This window comes from Dipodomys merriami, unplaced genomic scaffold (assembly GCF_024711535.1).
Source record: "Dipodomys merriami isolate MVZ:Mamm:240054 unplaced genomic scaffold, mDipMer1.0.p SCAF_12, whole genome shotgun sequence".
In the NCBI taxonomy this organism is placed as follows: Eukaryota; Metazoa; Chordata; class Mammalia; order Rodentia; family Heteromyidae; genus Dipodomys; species Dipodomys merriami.
This window is the reverse complement of record NW_027202493.1, coordinates 13848312-13865361: the sequence shown is the minus strand read 5'-3', so window position 1 is coordinate 13865361 and position 17050 is coordinate 13848312. Positions and strand designations below refer to the sequence as shown.

At 44.0% G+C, this 17050-nt stretch overlaps 1 protein-coding gene across 4 annotated transcripts; it reads right to left on the bottom strand.

Annotated features, from left to right (window-relative positions):
• Positions 1-593: 593 nt before the first annotated feature.
• Positions 594-13476, bottom strand: Ppp1r3b (protein phosphatase 1 regulatory subunit 3B). Of its 4 annotated transcripts, none has more exons than XM_070016262.1 (2): positions 13333-13476; positions 594-5267 (listed from the first exon to the last, which is right to left on the bottom strand). In XM_070016262.1, the coding sequence occupies exons 1-2, from the start codon at positions 13344-13346 to the stop codon at positions 4385-4387; spliced, it is 897 nt and encodes a 298-aa protein (XP_069872363.1). In that variant the 5' UTR covers positions 13347-13476; the 3' UTR covers positions 594-4384. The 4 variants fall into 4 exon arrangements, with proteins under 4 accessions (XP_069872363.1, XP_069872365.1, XP_069872367.1 ...); XM_070016264.1 differs by lacking the exon at positions 13333-13476 and adding an exon at positions 12208-12332; XM_070016266.1 differs by lacking the exon at positions 13333-13476 and adding an exon at positions 12007-12092.
• Between the last annotated feature and the right edge of the window lie 3574 nt (positions 13477-17050).

The following is a 17050-nucleotide window of genomic DNA, read 5'->3' as shown; positions in this document are numbered from 1 at the left end:
ATGTCAGAATATATACATGTCTTAATATATTTGTCTGTGCTATACTTCAAAAGCAAGGGAGAGAGTAGAGACTTGACCTTGGATGATTTCAACCAGCTGGAGAACAATGCTGGACTGAAACCTTTTAAATGATGATGCTCTAATCTGTGTCCAGCCCTTGCTGTCCAGACAGCTTAAAACATAGTGATCTCCTTTACTTCCTCCTACTGCTTTACTCTGGCTATCTGATATAAACCTTTGGAAACCCAAGGTGAATGTGAAAACACACTGGTTTTAAATATTGCTCCTTCCTCTAGAGGTAAGAATAGGACAGTTTGCAGTAATGGTACTCACTGGATACTATGCTGAAAATGAACTATACAACTTGTGGGTGGGACTGGGAGGGAAAAACTGGGAGAGAGCGAGGGAAGGGGTGACATTGTCCAAAAGGAAATGTACTTTTTACCTGGCTTACGTAACTGCAGCCCCTCTCTAAGATAACATTTTTTAAAGCTCAGGAACAGCACCTAGGCCCTGAGTTCAAGCCTTAGAACCAGCATCAAAACAATAAACAAGAATTCTTAAAAGAATAGAAATTTCCATTTTGTTTCTATCTTTATTACATTTTTGCATTTGAGATAGATACAAACCACTCTCATATCACACACAAAATATCTATTCTTGTGATTTTTAAAGTGCATTTTTCCTTTAACTTTGTGTACAAAAATATTTAATTCTTATAAACATGCAGAAATTTCTTGACAAGGCACTTTTAGGTATAAACTGAAGACAAGTCTGGGTTGTATGTTCACACTGTAATAAAAGTGAGACTTTGTCTTCCCACAGCTGCCTCTCCCAGGCTTTCTAGGAACCACCAACACAACTCCTATGATTCACAATTTCACAACATGGGCCGTCATGCTTCCCTACTATCACCAGGAGAAACCGCCCATCCCTGGCATGTTCTGTCCCCCAGCTTCAGGAAACTATGTTAAGCTGCCAAATTGTCTTTTGGAAATCCTATAAGATCCCATTTATCAGTAAGATCCATTTATCTCTTGTCTCCAAATTCAACAATCCTGTCAGGACACATTAGATCTACATCCCTTCAGAACAATGAGCCACCAGCCAGCATCCAGTTGAAGAAAATTTAAAAACAGAAACAAATGAAAGATAACCAAGGTTTCATTCATTGTCCATTGAGAAAGATTACATAATAATGGCATAATGATGTCATTAGGACCATAAGGCCACATTTAAAAGGAAGAGCACATAATACCTATTGGAAGTCTGATGTCGAAATGATGTCATGCTCATTGTTAAAATACATTGGGACATACAAAGATCAAAACCCCATAAAGCAGTTCAATATGTACATCTAAAAAATATGTCATGTTTTAGCTGGGTGAGGTGGCTCACAACTATAATTCTAGCTGTCTAGGAGGCTGAAATCTGAGGATTGCAGTTGGAAGCCAGCCTGGACAGAAAAGTCCATGAGATTTGTATTTCCAATTAACCAACAAAAACCTGGGAATGGAGGTATGGCTCAAGTGGTAGAATGCCAGCCTTGAACGCAGATCTTGGGTTCAAGCTCCAGTACCAGCATACACAAAAGTTTCATGATTTATCAGCATTGAAATGAAATCTTAGAGATAAAATAAATTTTTACAACTGATGCAGAGCTCCATTTTCCCCCCATTGGCTGTCCTATAACATGAAAACTTAAAAACATTCATATGCTTATCTCCCAAGAAATATAAAGCTTATTATATTTTAATGTAGTTCACTTATTTATTGCACCCAGTTTACAAAAGCACCGCAGGGCATTTTGGGTAATAAATATGAAAGGAAAACGGAGTTGGTCCCCTATGTGTAGACCAGGGGCCTGACAATATTGTTCTAGCTAATGGCACAGTGACAGATGGTTGGCCCTTCTGGGCAGCCGGGGAGGACACTAAGATGGAAGAGATCCATTCATCACCATAATCAAGAGGTGTGTGATGGCAATTGACAGGTCAGGCTATTAGTGCAGTCCTAACTCAGGAGCCTGTCACCTTAAGTGCATGTCTTCCCATGATGGTGAACTAAAGGGAGAGTTTAACATTCCCCAGGCATGGGACATATTGATTGCCTTCTTTATCGGGAAGAAGTCTTTCACGCAGGCCAAAGACTTGCCTTTGGAGCTGAGCAGTAGAGTGCAAACCCCAGGTATGCTAAAAGAACTAGAAGGTAGGATCTGTGGTTGTTTTAGGAGCAATACTGTCACTGAATTACCATATTTCAAATGTTGACAAGGGAATGTCTAAAGATGAGTTATCACATAAAACCGAAGTTACTTGAAACCCTTTTCCTCTGAACATAGACTGATGCTTAGACTGGTAACTGCAAGTCACAGTGTACCTGTTGCTTCCTAGCATGGTGGGGGGACCTCTTGGCCAGTTTTGCTTTCATTTGATTTAGAATTATGCTACTCTTAGTTCTGATCACCAAATCTGTAGCATTTCAAGTCTGTCTGCATACTTCCTGTATGATATGCTCAGGTAAGACACAACCCTGCTCACTTCAGTAAAAGATACAAGTGTGATTTCCCCATAAATGACATTATTATGTATTCCTAGAGGACTACCTACTTGGGAGAGGCACCAAAAACCTTAAAGCACTGGATTGCACACAAATAACAACCAGTTTTAGGAATAAGAATTACATGGAATACCACTTAGCATTTAAAAAATTCAAACACTCTAAAGTTCAAAACTAGAAGAAAAAAAAAAAAAGAAAAACTAACCACAAAATTCTCTAAGCCAAGGCACTCAATACTTGCCTGATTTTAATATACAGAGCCACAAAAACCTGGCACTCTTTTCTAATTTATCTGGAAAAATTCAAACATGGGATTCTGTGCCAGGCAAGTTCAGAGCTGTGCCTTCGACTCCAGGAAACTATCACCCTTTTCCCATACGCCTTAGCAAATACTATTTTGCTAAGATCCAGAAAAAAAAAGAGAATTAAAAAAAAAGTCACTTAGCCAAACTCCCGAAACAAAACAACAAAACGAATTTAAAAAAAATCTACAAATATACATGGAAAATGTTTTTCAAACACCCTTAAGTACAAACCAATCTTGCCTAGAAAAAGAAATCACAGGTTTTTGGGGACCCATCCAACCATGAATTATCCAGGAGTTATACTGGCATTCACCAAAACATTTTAGGTCCGATATGGTGAAGAACAATTAATCTCTGACATTTCAGAGTTGGCAAATATTTAAAATAACACATGGGAACTTTAGGAGGCTTTTCTCCCCTATCATCTTGCATACACACCATAAATAAAAACACCCAGATCGACATCTTCCAGGTGTTTGTAAAGTGTCCCAAATATTGTCTATCACAGGCAAAATGAAACTAAGCAAGTTCCAAAGGCGGCAGGGGTGTGCTGGATGGGCAAATGTTAACATCGATGACAACTCTTCAAGAAAGAAGAGCTACAGTTCCTTTCCTTTTTTTTTTTTTTTTGTAAAAGAAGAATGAGGCTTGCAAATGTGCCAAGCAAGTGAAAACCAATCTTGTCACTGAGCCTTCTTGTGACTCAGAGTGCTTAGAGAGCTCCTTGCAAAGCCAAAAGGAAAGCTGAATCTCTTGACTGTCCTGCTCAGAGCTCTCCAATCTTTGACACCACTCAGGAGCCAGTGGCTTTCCAACAACTGAGGTGTGGTTCTCTGTTGGGGTATATATTTAGGGTCAGAGGTGAGAGCCAAAGCCTCTCTTAGTCATAGGCTGTGTATTTGCCTTTTGTTATCTTTTCCTGAACATCAGAGGAACTGTGAGAGAAAATGAAATACAGAACAACAACAAAAAAAAGGAACTTGGACCAAAAGAAGCAGATCTCATCTCTCTTCAGAAGCTGTTTTAGAGATGAGTAATATCAGGCCACTGGGTCACAACATAGAGGTAAGTTTACCGAATAGCAGCAACAATGAAGAAATAATTGCTGGTGGACACACCAAAGTGAATGGTAACAGCTCCGCCACACCCCCAGCCCCAGCCCAGGGGTGGCTGGGGACTGAGAGAATTTCCAGGGGCTGCTTTTCACCTGGGAGTGCAGAGAACTCAAACTCCTCCTCTAGCTTCCACAGCACTGCCCACAGGCATGGCTTCTCTCCAGACCCTTCTGGAACCATCCTGCTTATTCCTTTGTGGCCACCCTGGGTGCCAAAATGGACCAGTGCAAACAACCTCTAAGCAAGCAATCAGTTCTGTGATCTAAAGCTGCTGGACTTGCTGACTGAAGAAAACTGTGCAGGACCCTTTCTTTGCAAAAACCGTGCCTAAGGGACAGTTCAACTTTGCGCTTCTCCTGGCTTCTCCGTTCCATGATCAGTGTCACTGCCTGCCAACTGCAGTCACTAATAGTAGGGCCCTAGCTTTTCATATCCTAAGTAACTAGGCCACTCGGGAAATAGACCATAGGAACACCTTGGGCTTCCAAACTGGTCAAAGGCTATTCCAAAATCCGGTCCATTTTGTGGTTCCATCATTCCCTGAGTGGCTTTTAGCTCTGCTCGGATGATCCTGTAGTTTTTGCCTCTGTTGCTGTCCCAATATGCCTGGCCATTACACTCATAACACACAGCAAACTCTATTCTTTCATAGGACTGAATTTTCTCGGGGAGGCTGATATCAAAGGAGAACGTGTCCCTGTCGGACCCGGCATAAGTGTCTTTCACATACTGACAAGGAAAGTCTGTGAAGCTTTTCCAAGTGTCAAATGTCATTCTGATTTTCACAATCTTCTCGAAGGCCAGGTTCTGAACCTTCACGGTCCCTGCGAGGGCTTTGTCTTTCAACACGCAGTTTTCCAGGCAGACATGATTGGTCTGAAGACGGTTTCTAAAGTCTAAGTAATCTGCAGAGGGTTGTGAAAAATCCAGAACAAAGCTCTCGCTCTCTGCTGTCGTCAGACTCACCAGGTTGTCTAGTAGCTCGGTGATGTTGAATGGAATATCTAATGGGTCATCGAATTCTGAGAACACTTTGACCATTGTCAGGGCCAGCCCTTGGTTGTCTGCGAAGGAAACCCGCTTTTTCACCTTTTTCTCAGGGACTGTTGGGGTCACCATTCCACCGGCTTCCGTCCTGCTGGCTAGCTGAATGCAGGGCCTCAGGGGCTTGCTCAGCTTCGGGGATACCTTGAATGCAAAGCGCTCTCGACGCAGAGAAGGGGCCATGCTGTTGTATCTGTACTCTATATCCACGGCCATCATGGGGTTAGATGAATAGGTTAGAACTCTGCAAAAGGGAGGAGACAGAAAAGAACAAAGGGATCAGACAGATATTCAAACCCTCCTTCCAGCAGACACTTGGCAAACACTTTCCTTGATCTGTGGTCACTGCCTAGTGTTCTCTCACAGGACATACAGTTCAGGAAAATTGAGTGTGTGTGTGTGTGTGAGAGAGAGAGAGAGACGGATAGACAGACAGACAAACAGAGACAGAGAGAGTATAGGAGGATATTTGAGATTTAAAAAAGTATAGAACTTACGTTCCAAAACAAATTAATAGGTTTACCTATCATGACACTACTGTGCCACAGAGGATAATAAAAATGGCATATTATTTACAAAATATCTCAAACTTATATAAGGAACCCCCTTTGTTGGCAGAGTGTTTCCATACAGAGCTGTACAAAGGAGCACACTTTGATAAATGCTTCTGTTATCAATTCACAAGTAAAGGTTGCACTTATTTATGGAGGATGACATAATGACTTGACATATGTATACATTTTAGAATGCCCCAAACTATTTAATATATGCATTATTTAATACATTGATTATTGTGTGTGTGTATACAGTAAGCATTTTTCAAGTTGTTATTGTTGTTAACTGTAATCACCACAGTGTACAGTAGATCTCTTCAATTTATTCTTCCAGAGGCACATAAATGTTCCATATGTTGAGTCCTTCAGTCAGTATTACCAACCTTGGCCCTCTAAATACGCAGCCCTCGAAGCCACCAACCACTCATTCCCTGTTTCGATGGCTTCAGTATCTTTCTACACCTAGCTCACTGCACTTAACATTCTGTCCTGTGGGCTTATTTCCATGTTTCTGCCAATGACTAGATTTCATTCTTTCCTCTGGCTGATCAAAATTACTTTGTGTCTATATGCCACAATTGCTTTATTCTTTCTCCCACAATGGACACTTAGGTTGGTTCCGTATCTCAGTTATTGAGAATGACATCACAGTGAATATGATAGTAGAAATCTCCAATATTCAGATACACCTTCTCTGAACCCATATCCTCTAGTGGGATTGATGGGTCAGACAGTAATTTTATTTTTAATGTTTCTGAGGAAATCCCATTGTTTCCTTAATGGCTGTAATATACAGAGTTCTTTTTTTTCTTTTTTCTTTTTTTGTCTGTCATGGGGCTTGAACTCTAGGCCTGGGCACTGTCCCTCAACTCTTCAGCTCAAGATGAGCATTCTACAACTTGAGCCACAGTGCCACTTTTGGTTTTCTAGTGGTTAATTGGAGATGAGTCTCATGGACTTTCCTGCCAGGGCTGGCTTTGAACATCAGTCCTCAGATCTCAGCCTCCTGAGTAGCTAGGATTATAGGCATGAGCCACCAGCACCTGGCTCAGAGTTCTTATAAAGCAACAACAGAAACAAGAGTGAAAAATATTAATGGTAAAATTCACACAAGAAATTTACAAATGGCCCATAAATATGAAAAAGGTCCAGTCCTTAAATTAAGAAATTTTAAACTAAGAAATTTTAAACTAGAAATGATGGTTGTTTTACCTGTTGAATTAGGAAAGACTTCTAAAAGGAAATAAAAATGTTATTACTCTAAATTGATATAACCTTTCTAAATGTTCTATCACTTTTGTTCCAGTATCACATGTAAGTATTCATCTTAAAGAAATAATTTAACAGTTCATGGAAGTTAACACATGAAAATGTTCAATGGAACATGACTGAGAAAAAAGAACAAGAAAAAAAATGACACTAATAGGCCTTGGATAATCAACTATATACCACATCACTGTTATTTCATCTTAGGTAATTAAAATCATTATTTGTGAAATGTTTACATGACCTGGGGAAAGTTTATAACAAATTGCTAGTAGGAAAATGGAGAAGATAAAATTGTACATAAAGGCCAGACTTATGGGGAGAAATTAATAGATATATATAAAAAAAGCCCATAGACACAGTAGTTTCCCCTCCCCCCCCCAGCCTTTTCTATGGTTTTGCTTTCCATGGTTTCAGTCCCCTGTGATCAGCCATAGTCCAAAAACACCAAGTGAAAAGTTCTAGAAGTAAACAGTTCATAGTTGTTAAGGTAGCCACAAGCCATCCTACCTCAGGCATGAATCATCAAGGGACCGACCATGCCTTTGTCAGTGAATCCACATGTATATGGTACCTGCCCATTAATCACTTACTAGCCATTTTGGGTAGCAGACAAATGATTGGGAGTACTGCTGCTTGTATTCAAATTTCCCTTATTTAACTTAATAATGACTCCAAAGCACAAGCGTAGTGATATGAAGGCAGCACCTGGACTATAACATGGAAAAACAGATGAACTCTGAGGCCATGTAGGACACTGTAGGACATACAGGAATGATCAGCATACACACCAGGTTCAGTACTATCTGAGGATCTGGGCATTCACCAGTTTTATGATATATTCCTTGTAGATAAGGGTACTACTATACAGAGGTGTCAGAATATACAAGTGACAAGATTTCAAGAAATTGTTTTTCTTGTTTTCTGTTTTCTTAGGCTTTCTAAGATAACATTGCTTCTTTAATCATATATAATAAATCTTTAAGAAATTTAAATATTTAAAAGTTTGCCACAACTATTTTTTTTTTTGCCAGTCCTGGGGCTTAAACTCAGGGCCTGGGTACTGTCCCTAAGATTCTTTTACTCAAGGCTAGCACTCTACCACTTGAGCCTCAGGGCCACTCTGGGCTTTTACTGTTTATGTGGTACTGAGAAATCAAACCCAGGGCTTCATGCTTGCTAGGCAAGCGCACTCTACCACTAAGCCACATTCCCAGCCAGAAATTGTTTTAAGAAGTAGGAATAGGAACTTCTGGGAGCTCATACCAGCTAGTTTTTTAGTTATTTAGGAGGCTGAGATCTGAAGATCTTAGTTAAAAGCCAGACTGAGCAGACAAATGCAAGAAACTCCAATTAATCACCAAAAGCCAGAAGTGAAGATATGGTTCAAGTGGTAGAATACCAGCTTTGAGTGAAAAAGCTAAAGGATAGCACCAGAGGTCCTGAGTTCAAGTCCCATTACTGACACTAGAAAAAAAAAAAGCTAAGCAAAACAAAAACTACTTCTTAGCATGCAAGAAGTACTTGGCCATGACAGTTGGAGAAACATAGAAACAAAATAAAATAAGGTATAGCTGTAATGTAGTTACATAAACATTTATTTTAAAGGATATTTGCCTTCCCATTTTCCCTCTAGAAAAGTCAATTGAACAAAAAAAATTTAGGGCAAATTTACTTGCTATTAACTGTTCTTTTACCCACACAATTGTTCTGGAAAGGAAAATTCTGACTGATTTGGATAAGATGACAAGAGAGGATCAATGTAGGGGGGGGGGAAATCCTGAATATTTACTAATAATTTGAATTTTGTTATTCTTGCCCCATGGCAAATTTTTATTTAAGAGCGTATTGGAACTTTACCTTCATCTCAAATTTTAATACAGGTACATTTTATGTATTAAAACCAAACAACCAATCCTACACAGCCCATTCCTCACCCTCTAATTTTTCATCCTTGAAAAGTCCAGGGAACTGAGGTTTCTTCTTGGACTAGCTGCTTTCCTCTGGCCAGAGTTAGCACAGGGTCAAGTGCAAATTTTCTCTGCACCTCCATCAAGTCCACAAACCAGCCACAGGTTCCTGGGCATCTTAGAAGCAGCTCACTAGAAAAAGGTTTAGAAACTCAGGATTGGGTGGAGCCCGAACTCCAGAGCAAAGCTTGTCTACTTGGAATACACTAAAAACACTTTCCCAAATTCTGATCCTGTTTTAGGGTGAGTTGAAGAGCTGGGTAAAGTTGTTCCTTTGGATGTCAGTGGTGTGAATTTGCCCTTAGGACCCCTTTTGTCATCAGCTGGGAGAACCAGTGGAACTGGTTGTAGGGAGGCCAGCTTCTCAGTCAGCCAGAGCTAAGAAACAATTCCGCTAGTATTTTCAAGTGGCATTTTTTTTCCCCTCAAAGCACTGGTTACTCAAGCCTGTAATCTTAGTTTCTTAGTTACTCAGGAAGCTGAGATATGAGGATCAAGGTTCAAAGCCAGCCCAGATAGGAAAATCCGTTAGACCCTTATCTCTAATCAACCACCAAAAAGTCAGAAGTGACTTTTTCAGCTGTGACTCAAGTGGTTGAGCACCAGCCTTGAGCAAAATAGCTAAGGAACAGTACCCAGTACTGGCACAATAAAACAAACAAACAAATAAGTAGAGATTTTTCAATGAAAGGTTAAAGTAAGGCTACATTTGTTCCAAAAGTTACCACTGGATTATTGCCCTAGGGAATTGCATCAGCAACCCTGGCCCAAAATTCCTTGACTCTTTTTGTGTGTCACCATAACTGCAAGTGACGACATTCAGTTCAGTCCTGTGATCTCCACTGATGAATAATGTGACTGTCAACCACTTTACCTGTCCTCACAGTAGATGTATATTTATTGATATGACCATTCTCTAAGAATCAAGACACTAGATGCTGGTTTATAGTAGGCTTTCCTGACTTGCTCAGAAAGTTCCTGTTAGACAGAGATGACCACCATCTACAACCTATAAGAACTACATGTAAGCATCAGAAAGGCACAAGGCAGTAATCAGTGTGTGTGTGTGTGTGTGTGTGTGTGTGTGTGTGTGTGTGTGTGTGTGTGTTACTGGGGTTTGAACTCAAGGCTTGGGCACTGTCCTTTAGATTTTTTTTTGTTGAACGCCAGTGCTATACCACTTGAGCCTCAGCTCTACTTCCAGCTTTTTTTTTTTTTGATCCAGTCGTGGGGCCTGAACTCTGGGCCTGGGCATTGTCCCTCAGCTCTTCAGCTCAAGGCTAGCACTCTACCACTTGAGCCACAGCGCCACTTCCGGCTTTTTTATTTTTTCTGTGGTGCTGAGGAATCGAACCCAGGGCCTCATGCATGCAAGGCAAGCGCTCTACCACTGAGCCACCTTCCCAGCCCTACTTCCAGCTTTTTGATGATTAATTGGAGATAGGAGTCTCCATAGACATATCCTGCCTAGACTGCCTTTAAACGAGAATCCTCAGAGCTCAGTCTCCTGAGTATCTAGGATTACAGGTGTAAGCCACCAGCTCAAGGAGATACTCTTAAGTCCCTGGGCAGGTGCTTTGGGTACAAATGGCATGAAGATGACCAGTACCCCCTGCAGGATGCATTAGGCTGCATTTCAGACCTCTTTCCCCCACAGACTCTTTAGCTACTCAAGTTCTTCCTTTTGAGGGGGGAGGGAAGGGAGGATAGACACACATCTGACCCAACAGAGTGAATGACACAAGAGCTGCACACCAGCTGCAGACCAGAAACATGGGAATATGAGTAATCGTTCTCCAGGCTAGGGGGGATCTCAAGCACTTGACTCCCATAGGGGTACCTCAGAGGTCAGCTGTACCCCATGAGGGTCTGACCCATGCCCTGGGGTGGATTCCAGGGTTCCTAGCTCAACTGAACACATACTAATAGTCATGAAAATTGAAAGACACATGGATCACTTGGAGAAATGTCTCTTTGCTCCAACATTTTTCAAGACAGCTGACTTGAAGTTTAGACAGCATGGTGCTTTTTCTTGTGAAAACAAAAAAGCGACCTGCACAGAAAATAACCTTTCCATGACCTTTGTAGTTTTAGACAGCTGACTCTCTGACTGTGTGTTTTATAGAACGTAGGTGGTATTTTTTTTCTTGTCAAGACATTGTTCTCGCTCTCCCTCTCTCCCCTTCTCCCCCCTCTCTTTCTCTCTTTCTTCTCTCTCCACTTTCACCACAGAAAAGTCAGACATAAGAAGCCACCAGCAACACTGAAAACTGCTAAATTACATAGGTAGTCATTCATAATCTGGGTATAATACTAGGCGACACATACACCCACATGCAACACACATCTGCAATTGATTATTACCTCTGAAAATGCTCATACAGTGTAAAGTTAACACCTCTTCCTTTTTCTACACCGACTATGGGGACCTTATTTGCAGCCTTAAAATTATTTGTAGCCTGAATCCCACCCCCATTGTCCAAAGTATCTTGGCGATAAGTATCTGAATAAAGCCATTTAATAAGGAAGGAAGTCTAAATGGGACAGACACTGCCATCTAAAAATGTCTGAGTGTCATCAGAGAACCGGCCTAAGTACTTTTTCACCTCTCTGTGCCTCTTGGGTAACTAACTCAACTTCTCTGAGCTTGAGGCGTCTCCTTTGCCTTCCCTCCAGTGATTGTGTGTGTGTGTGTGTGTGTGTGTGTGTGTGTGTGTGTGTGTGTGTGTGTGTGTGTGTGTGTGTGTGTGTGTGTGAGATGTGCTAGGAATTAAACCCTCAACCTCAGGGCCTTGCAAGTGCATTCCCACTGAGCCACGTCTCCAGCCTAGCTCTGACATTGTGTGTCCCTAAATAATGCCCGAAAGTCTTTCCATGCCCAGGAATGTTCTCCTGAATACCTCAACTCTACTTTTTTGGTAAAGCCTCCAGCTGTCCGGACTCTAGTCTTGGCCCCTGGACAACTCTGACAAAGGAGCCATTTCCTTCTTCCTCCTCTTGCTCCCAGCCTGCAGTTGGAACTTTTCTCCAGGACCCTAGGTCTCTCTGGGAGACAGCCACACACCCTCACCCTTGTTACCTTTCAGAACACCCCAACTTCTCCAAGCAGCCATGCCCCCCCCCCGTCCCCCGTCCCACCCCACCCCCAGCCCCATCCGGGCTCCCAATCTTGCCCTATCCTTCTGGGCCTCACCCCCTCTTCTGCAGCTCCTGTCCTCCTCACACCCCTTCTCTGGGCTCCCAGGGCAAGCCGGCGCCTTCCAAGCAGGAGGATCCCACCGGCGGCGTCTCCTCTCGCAGACCCGGCCCCGCTCAGCTCAGGCCAGCACGTCTAGGCTGCGCGTCAGTGGCTCCCACCCTGGACGCACTGCTTTTCAGCCTCGGCTGCACCCACCTTTCCCGCAGCGGGGAAGCCTCCGCTCCAGCCGGCTGGCCGCATCGGAGAGCCCGGAGGGAGGTGGCAGGGGGCGGCGGCCACGGCCACCGACTACGTGAGCGTCGGTGTGTCCGGGAGGCCGGGCTGTGTTCCCGAAGATGAAGACGAGGAGGCGGAGTTCAAGTTTATCACACCCGGGCGGGGCGGGGCGGCGGGGCCACCCGGGCCCGAGCGCGCCGCACGAGCACCCCCGCGCGGGCCGCCTACCCGCCCCCCCCCCCGCCCCCCGCAACAGGTCCGCCCCACCCCTGGCCCACGACCTGGTCACCCCGGTGTCACGTCTTCCTCGGCGACCCGAGAGACTTTCACGTGTGCTGCGTGTGTTTGCAGCAAAGAAGTTGAGAACATTAAGCGCAACTTTACAGTGGTTAAGGTTTGGAGACTTTTTTTGTTTGGTTGTTGCTTGGTATGTGTGCCGGGACCGGGGCTTGAACTCAGGACCCGGGAGCTGTCCCCGCGCCTTTCCTAGCCACAGTTCCATTCTGACTTTTTGGTGGCTAAAGAGACAAGAGTCTCATGGACTTTTCCTGCCCGGGCTGGCTTCAAACACTGATCCTTAGATTTCTGCCTCCGGAGTAGCTAGGATTACACAGGCGTGAGCCACCGGACTCCCTGCTGGAAACATCTTTCTTGGGTAGCTCTTTAATGGGCAATCGGAGGTCTAGAGACAGACAGGCGACTTGTCACCAACCTGACCCTCCCCCCACACACACACACTGCTCAATTTTGGAGACATCCTTTGGAAGTTGTAGAGCTCAGGTTGGAAACTTGTGTGACATTCGAACCCAGGACCACAGGGCGCAGAGGAGTGTCTGCGGTCCCATCCCCAGACCCCTCGCGTCTTCCCCTTCCCTCTCCTCGCGGCACCCGGGGAACACGAAGGTCCTGCGGGTCTCCATCCCAGCTCTAGTGCCTGGGTCGCCCTTGTATATGGAAGCCACAGCTTATTCCAGCCCATTTCGAGTGTTCCAACCTCGGTGCGTAACTCTAAGTCAGACGCTGAACGTTTTGGAAGCAGACACACACCGAGGAGTTGCCCCGTGCGCCCCTCTCCGCGGGATCGAGTCTGAGGGAGGTACGTACCGGGTACAACTCATCAGTCCCGACGGCAGACACGCCCGCCCTGCGCACAATCCGCGCGCGCGGGTGTCAGTGACGGCGGCTGCGACGGCCGGGCCGGGCTCAGCGGCGCGCCCTGGGCGACAGCGGCCGGGGTCCGTGCGCCCGTCCCGCTCCTCCCGCGGCCCCGTCGGCCGGTACTCGGGCTCTCCAGGCTGCGCCTCTCTCTTTAACTTTCCAGCCACCTATCCCCCCCCCCACTCGGGGTCCCATCCCGACCCTCTTTCAGGAGCATGCCCCCGCTGCAGCCAATGGGCGCAGCCGGCACCGAGCCGCTGGCCAATAGCAGCGGCGGATGAGAGCATCGTCATTCACGTGATCGGCGGCGTGCGGGGAGGTACCTGGCTGCGGGCCAGGCTCTGGAAAGGGGGTGGTGGGTTACCATTTCATCAGTTTTCCAGAACTCAAGCCAGGGGGCAAAGGCGGTTTCCTAACCAAGAACGTCCCTTGGAGTGAGATGGCTGGACACAGGCAGCATGCAAAGTCTCCAGTTCTGCTGCGAAGTCCTTAGCAAGGCCGAGGCGCCCTGTGGCTCCATGTGCCCAGAAGGCGTCCTAGCTCTGCTGCCAAGGCCTCCTCCATCTGATGCTGTAACCACTGTACAGAGGACCCTGGCAGTTCCCAGCACTTGCAGAGTTACGAGGGGGCCTGAGATGTCAACTAGGTTTCCCTGGTGGATATGGGGGTGTGCCTTGGGGTTGTCAACTTTTTAAAGTGTCAAATACATTCAAATAAGCATGTCCCCCCTTAACACACACACGCACACGCACACACGCGCACGCACACACACACACATTGACAGCAATAATAGAAAACTACTAGGAAGGAATTATTCTTAGTCCCTCAGATTTGATATTATTTACCCACAGCACCTACCATGTCCATGTGCTACTATGGGAAAAATTACAATGAAACTCTTCCTTTTTTTCTGACTTCAGTATTGGTAGAGGTCCACACCTGTTGCATGAAATACTCCAGATACCTGGGTGTTTCCCAGGGCCTCATGCATGCAAGGCAAGCGCTCTACCACACCTTCCCAGCCCCTCTCTGTTCCTTCTGATGCATCTGGAGGCCCGTTAGACTAGAGCCTAAAGAGGTAGAGTTTGAATGAGAAGCTACTTTTCTCCTAGCTGATCAACAACATAGGTCAGTTGATCTGAGCTAGCTATTTTGAGGTGGAGGGAAGTTTTCAAGTTTTATTGATCAGTGAAATTTTAGGATCCTGTTAATTTTTTGTGTGTTTTTTTGTCTGTTTATGGGGACTGAGGAATTGAACCCAGGGCTTCATGCATGCTAGGCAAGCAGGCTACCATTAAGCCACACCCCCAGCTCACTCCTTCCCCCCATGTTGTTAACTTATATATGATTGCTAACATTTTGTAAAGTTAGTAAGAGATTGGGCACTCATGTTCAAGGTTAGTCCTCAGCTCTGCAATAAATAAATAAATGAAGTGCCAAGTAAATGCCTTCAAATGAACAAACCCTACCCTCTTTTTAAAAAATACCCTTTTATTACAATAACAGCAAAATAGAGGAAGGGATTCTTCTCAGATTCTTAGATTTAATATGTTTAGCTTTATGAAAATTTACTCTGTGGAATATGGGAACTTCTTCTCCAAACAGTAATGAGCAGCGTCTGGTTATTTGAGACATGCAAGATTAAAACACTAATGGGTTACAATAGTCCAATACAAGCTTTCTGCTCTCTAGAGCCTCTCCAGACGTGGCCTCCCTTTCTGAAAGGTAAACAGTTGTCTTCCTTTTCTTTAGATGGGCAAACCTGATTAAGGACCACCTGTGAAATCCACTATTGACAGGTGGCTGGCATATTTCCTCGGCCTGTTCTAACCCCCTTCCTGTTGGCTGTTGAGTAGGGCGAAGTGTATTAAGCTGAGTGCTGGCTATGGCTCTTGTTTCTCAAGTGTAAAAGAGCATGTTAGAAGAGTGGTGAAAAGAAAGAGGAGGTATTGCAAAACGTGTGCAGGCAAAAGGTGCTCTGAAGCAAACTGAGGAGGAGTTGGAACAAGTAAATATATCAGGGTTTGGAAGCCTCTTTCTTACATAGATCTAGGAAAACGTGGGTAATAATTTCCTGTGTGGTTTAGGTGACTATTTCAGACCAGTAGAGTGGTACTAAACTTAGTTGTGGCACACCACAGTCTTAGTAGCGTGGCCTGAGTTTGAAAAGAACACCTTCTTTTTCAGGAGATTGGGATAGAGCTGGGATGGCAAGCTCTGGAGGGTGATTCCAGAAGAAGACAGCAGTCCCAGAGCCCCAGAAATGCAAAGTTGCTCCCACTATAGTCAGGATTGTGCCCCACTCTCTACTTGAAAGGAAATGCAAACAACAAAAAGGGAATATGAACATGGAAATTTTCAGCCCTTCAATCAATGCACACCAAATTCCTTACAATATCTAGCATTATTTTGGTCTTAATTTTGTTTATTAAAAATCTTCTTTTAGGAAAATAAGCCTAAAGACAGCAATAGCTAAACATAGCTAATTAATATTTCTCCATAAACCTTGTCTTCAAAGCTGTCAGTGGTAGTAATTGTTTCTCCAGATGAGTCATGCTCATCTGATTGCTTCAATCCTTCTCATTCATTCATTCATTATTCATTCATTTAACCACACATTACTGAGTAGTGATCACAAGTCTAGATGCTAGAAATGAAGAAAGGAGGGACATACAAATTATCTGTAAAGAAGACCATAGGTCTTATTCCACAATGTGGAATAAAAAGGTGGAAGTTAAACCTTAGGGGACTAAGAGGAAGACTTGGGGTCTTGGTGTGTGCGTGCGTGCGTGCGTGCGTGCATGCGTGTGTGTGTGTGTGTGTGTGTGTGTGTGTGTGTGTGTGTGTGTGTGTGTGTGTCCAGTTCTCTGAGAAGTAGCCAGTTCTCTGAGCAGGAACCTAAGGAATGCAGTGGAGTTGATGAATAATTGGAGAGAACAAGGGAGAAGCTGGCAAGAATGCACAATTGAAAAGTCTACTCTTGAATTTCAACTCTGCTGATTCAAATTCTCATCACATACCCTCACTACTTAAGAGGCTGAGATTTGATGATCCTGGCTTGAAGCCAGCCTGGGGAAGAAAGTCCATGAGACTATTATCTCCACTTAACCACAAAAAAGCCAAAAGTGGCTCAAGTTGTATAGTACCAGTCTTGAGCAAAAAAGCTGAGGAATAGCACCCATGCCCAGGTTTCAAGCCCCTATACCAACACACACACACACACACACACACACACACACACACACACACACACACACACACACACACACGCACACACACCCTGGTAAATATTGGTCTGTGCTTGTTCATTCATATGTTAGCACCAACTTTCTGCTCATTTACAAAGTTTTAAGAAATATTGTTAATGTTTCATCCCCTCAGCAATGCATTTCAAAAAAACTTTCAAAAATCTTACTAAAGATTCTGGGAAACTTTTAAAATAACTTTTTAAGTTCTAATTGAATGAAGGTTATTGCAAACCATAAATAAAAATATAATCAGCATCAGAATCAGAACTAAAGAAGACAACATTCTTCTGCTTGATTGGAACAAAAAGTGGGAAAGATCAAACTGCCAGAGTGGGTTTAGATTAAGGTAAGTGGAGTTGTTTGCACCTGTCAGAGAGACAGACATATTCTGGGCACACTGTGTTACCTAGGGCCCT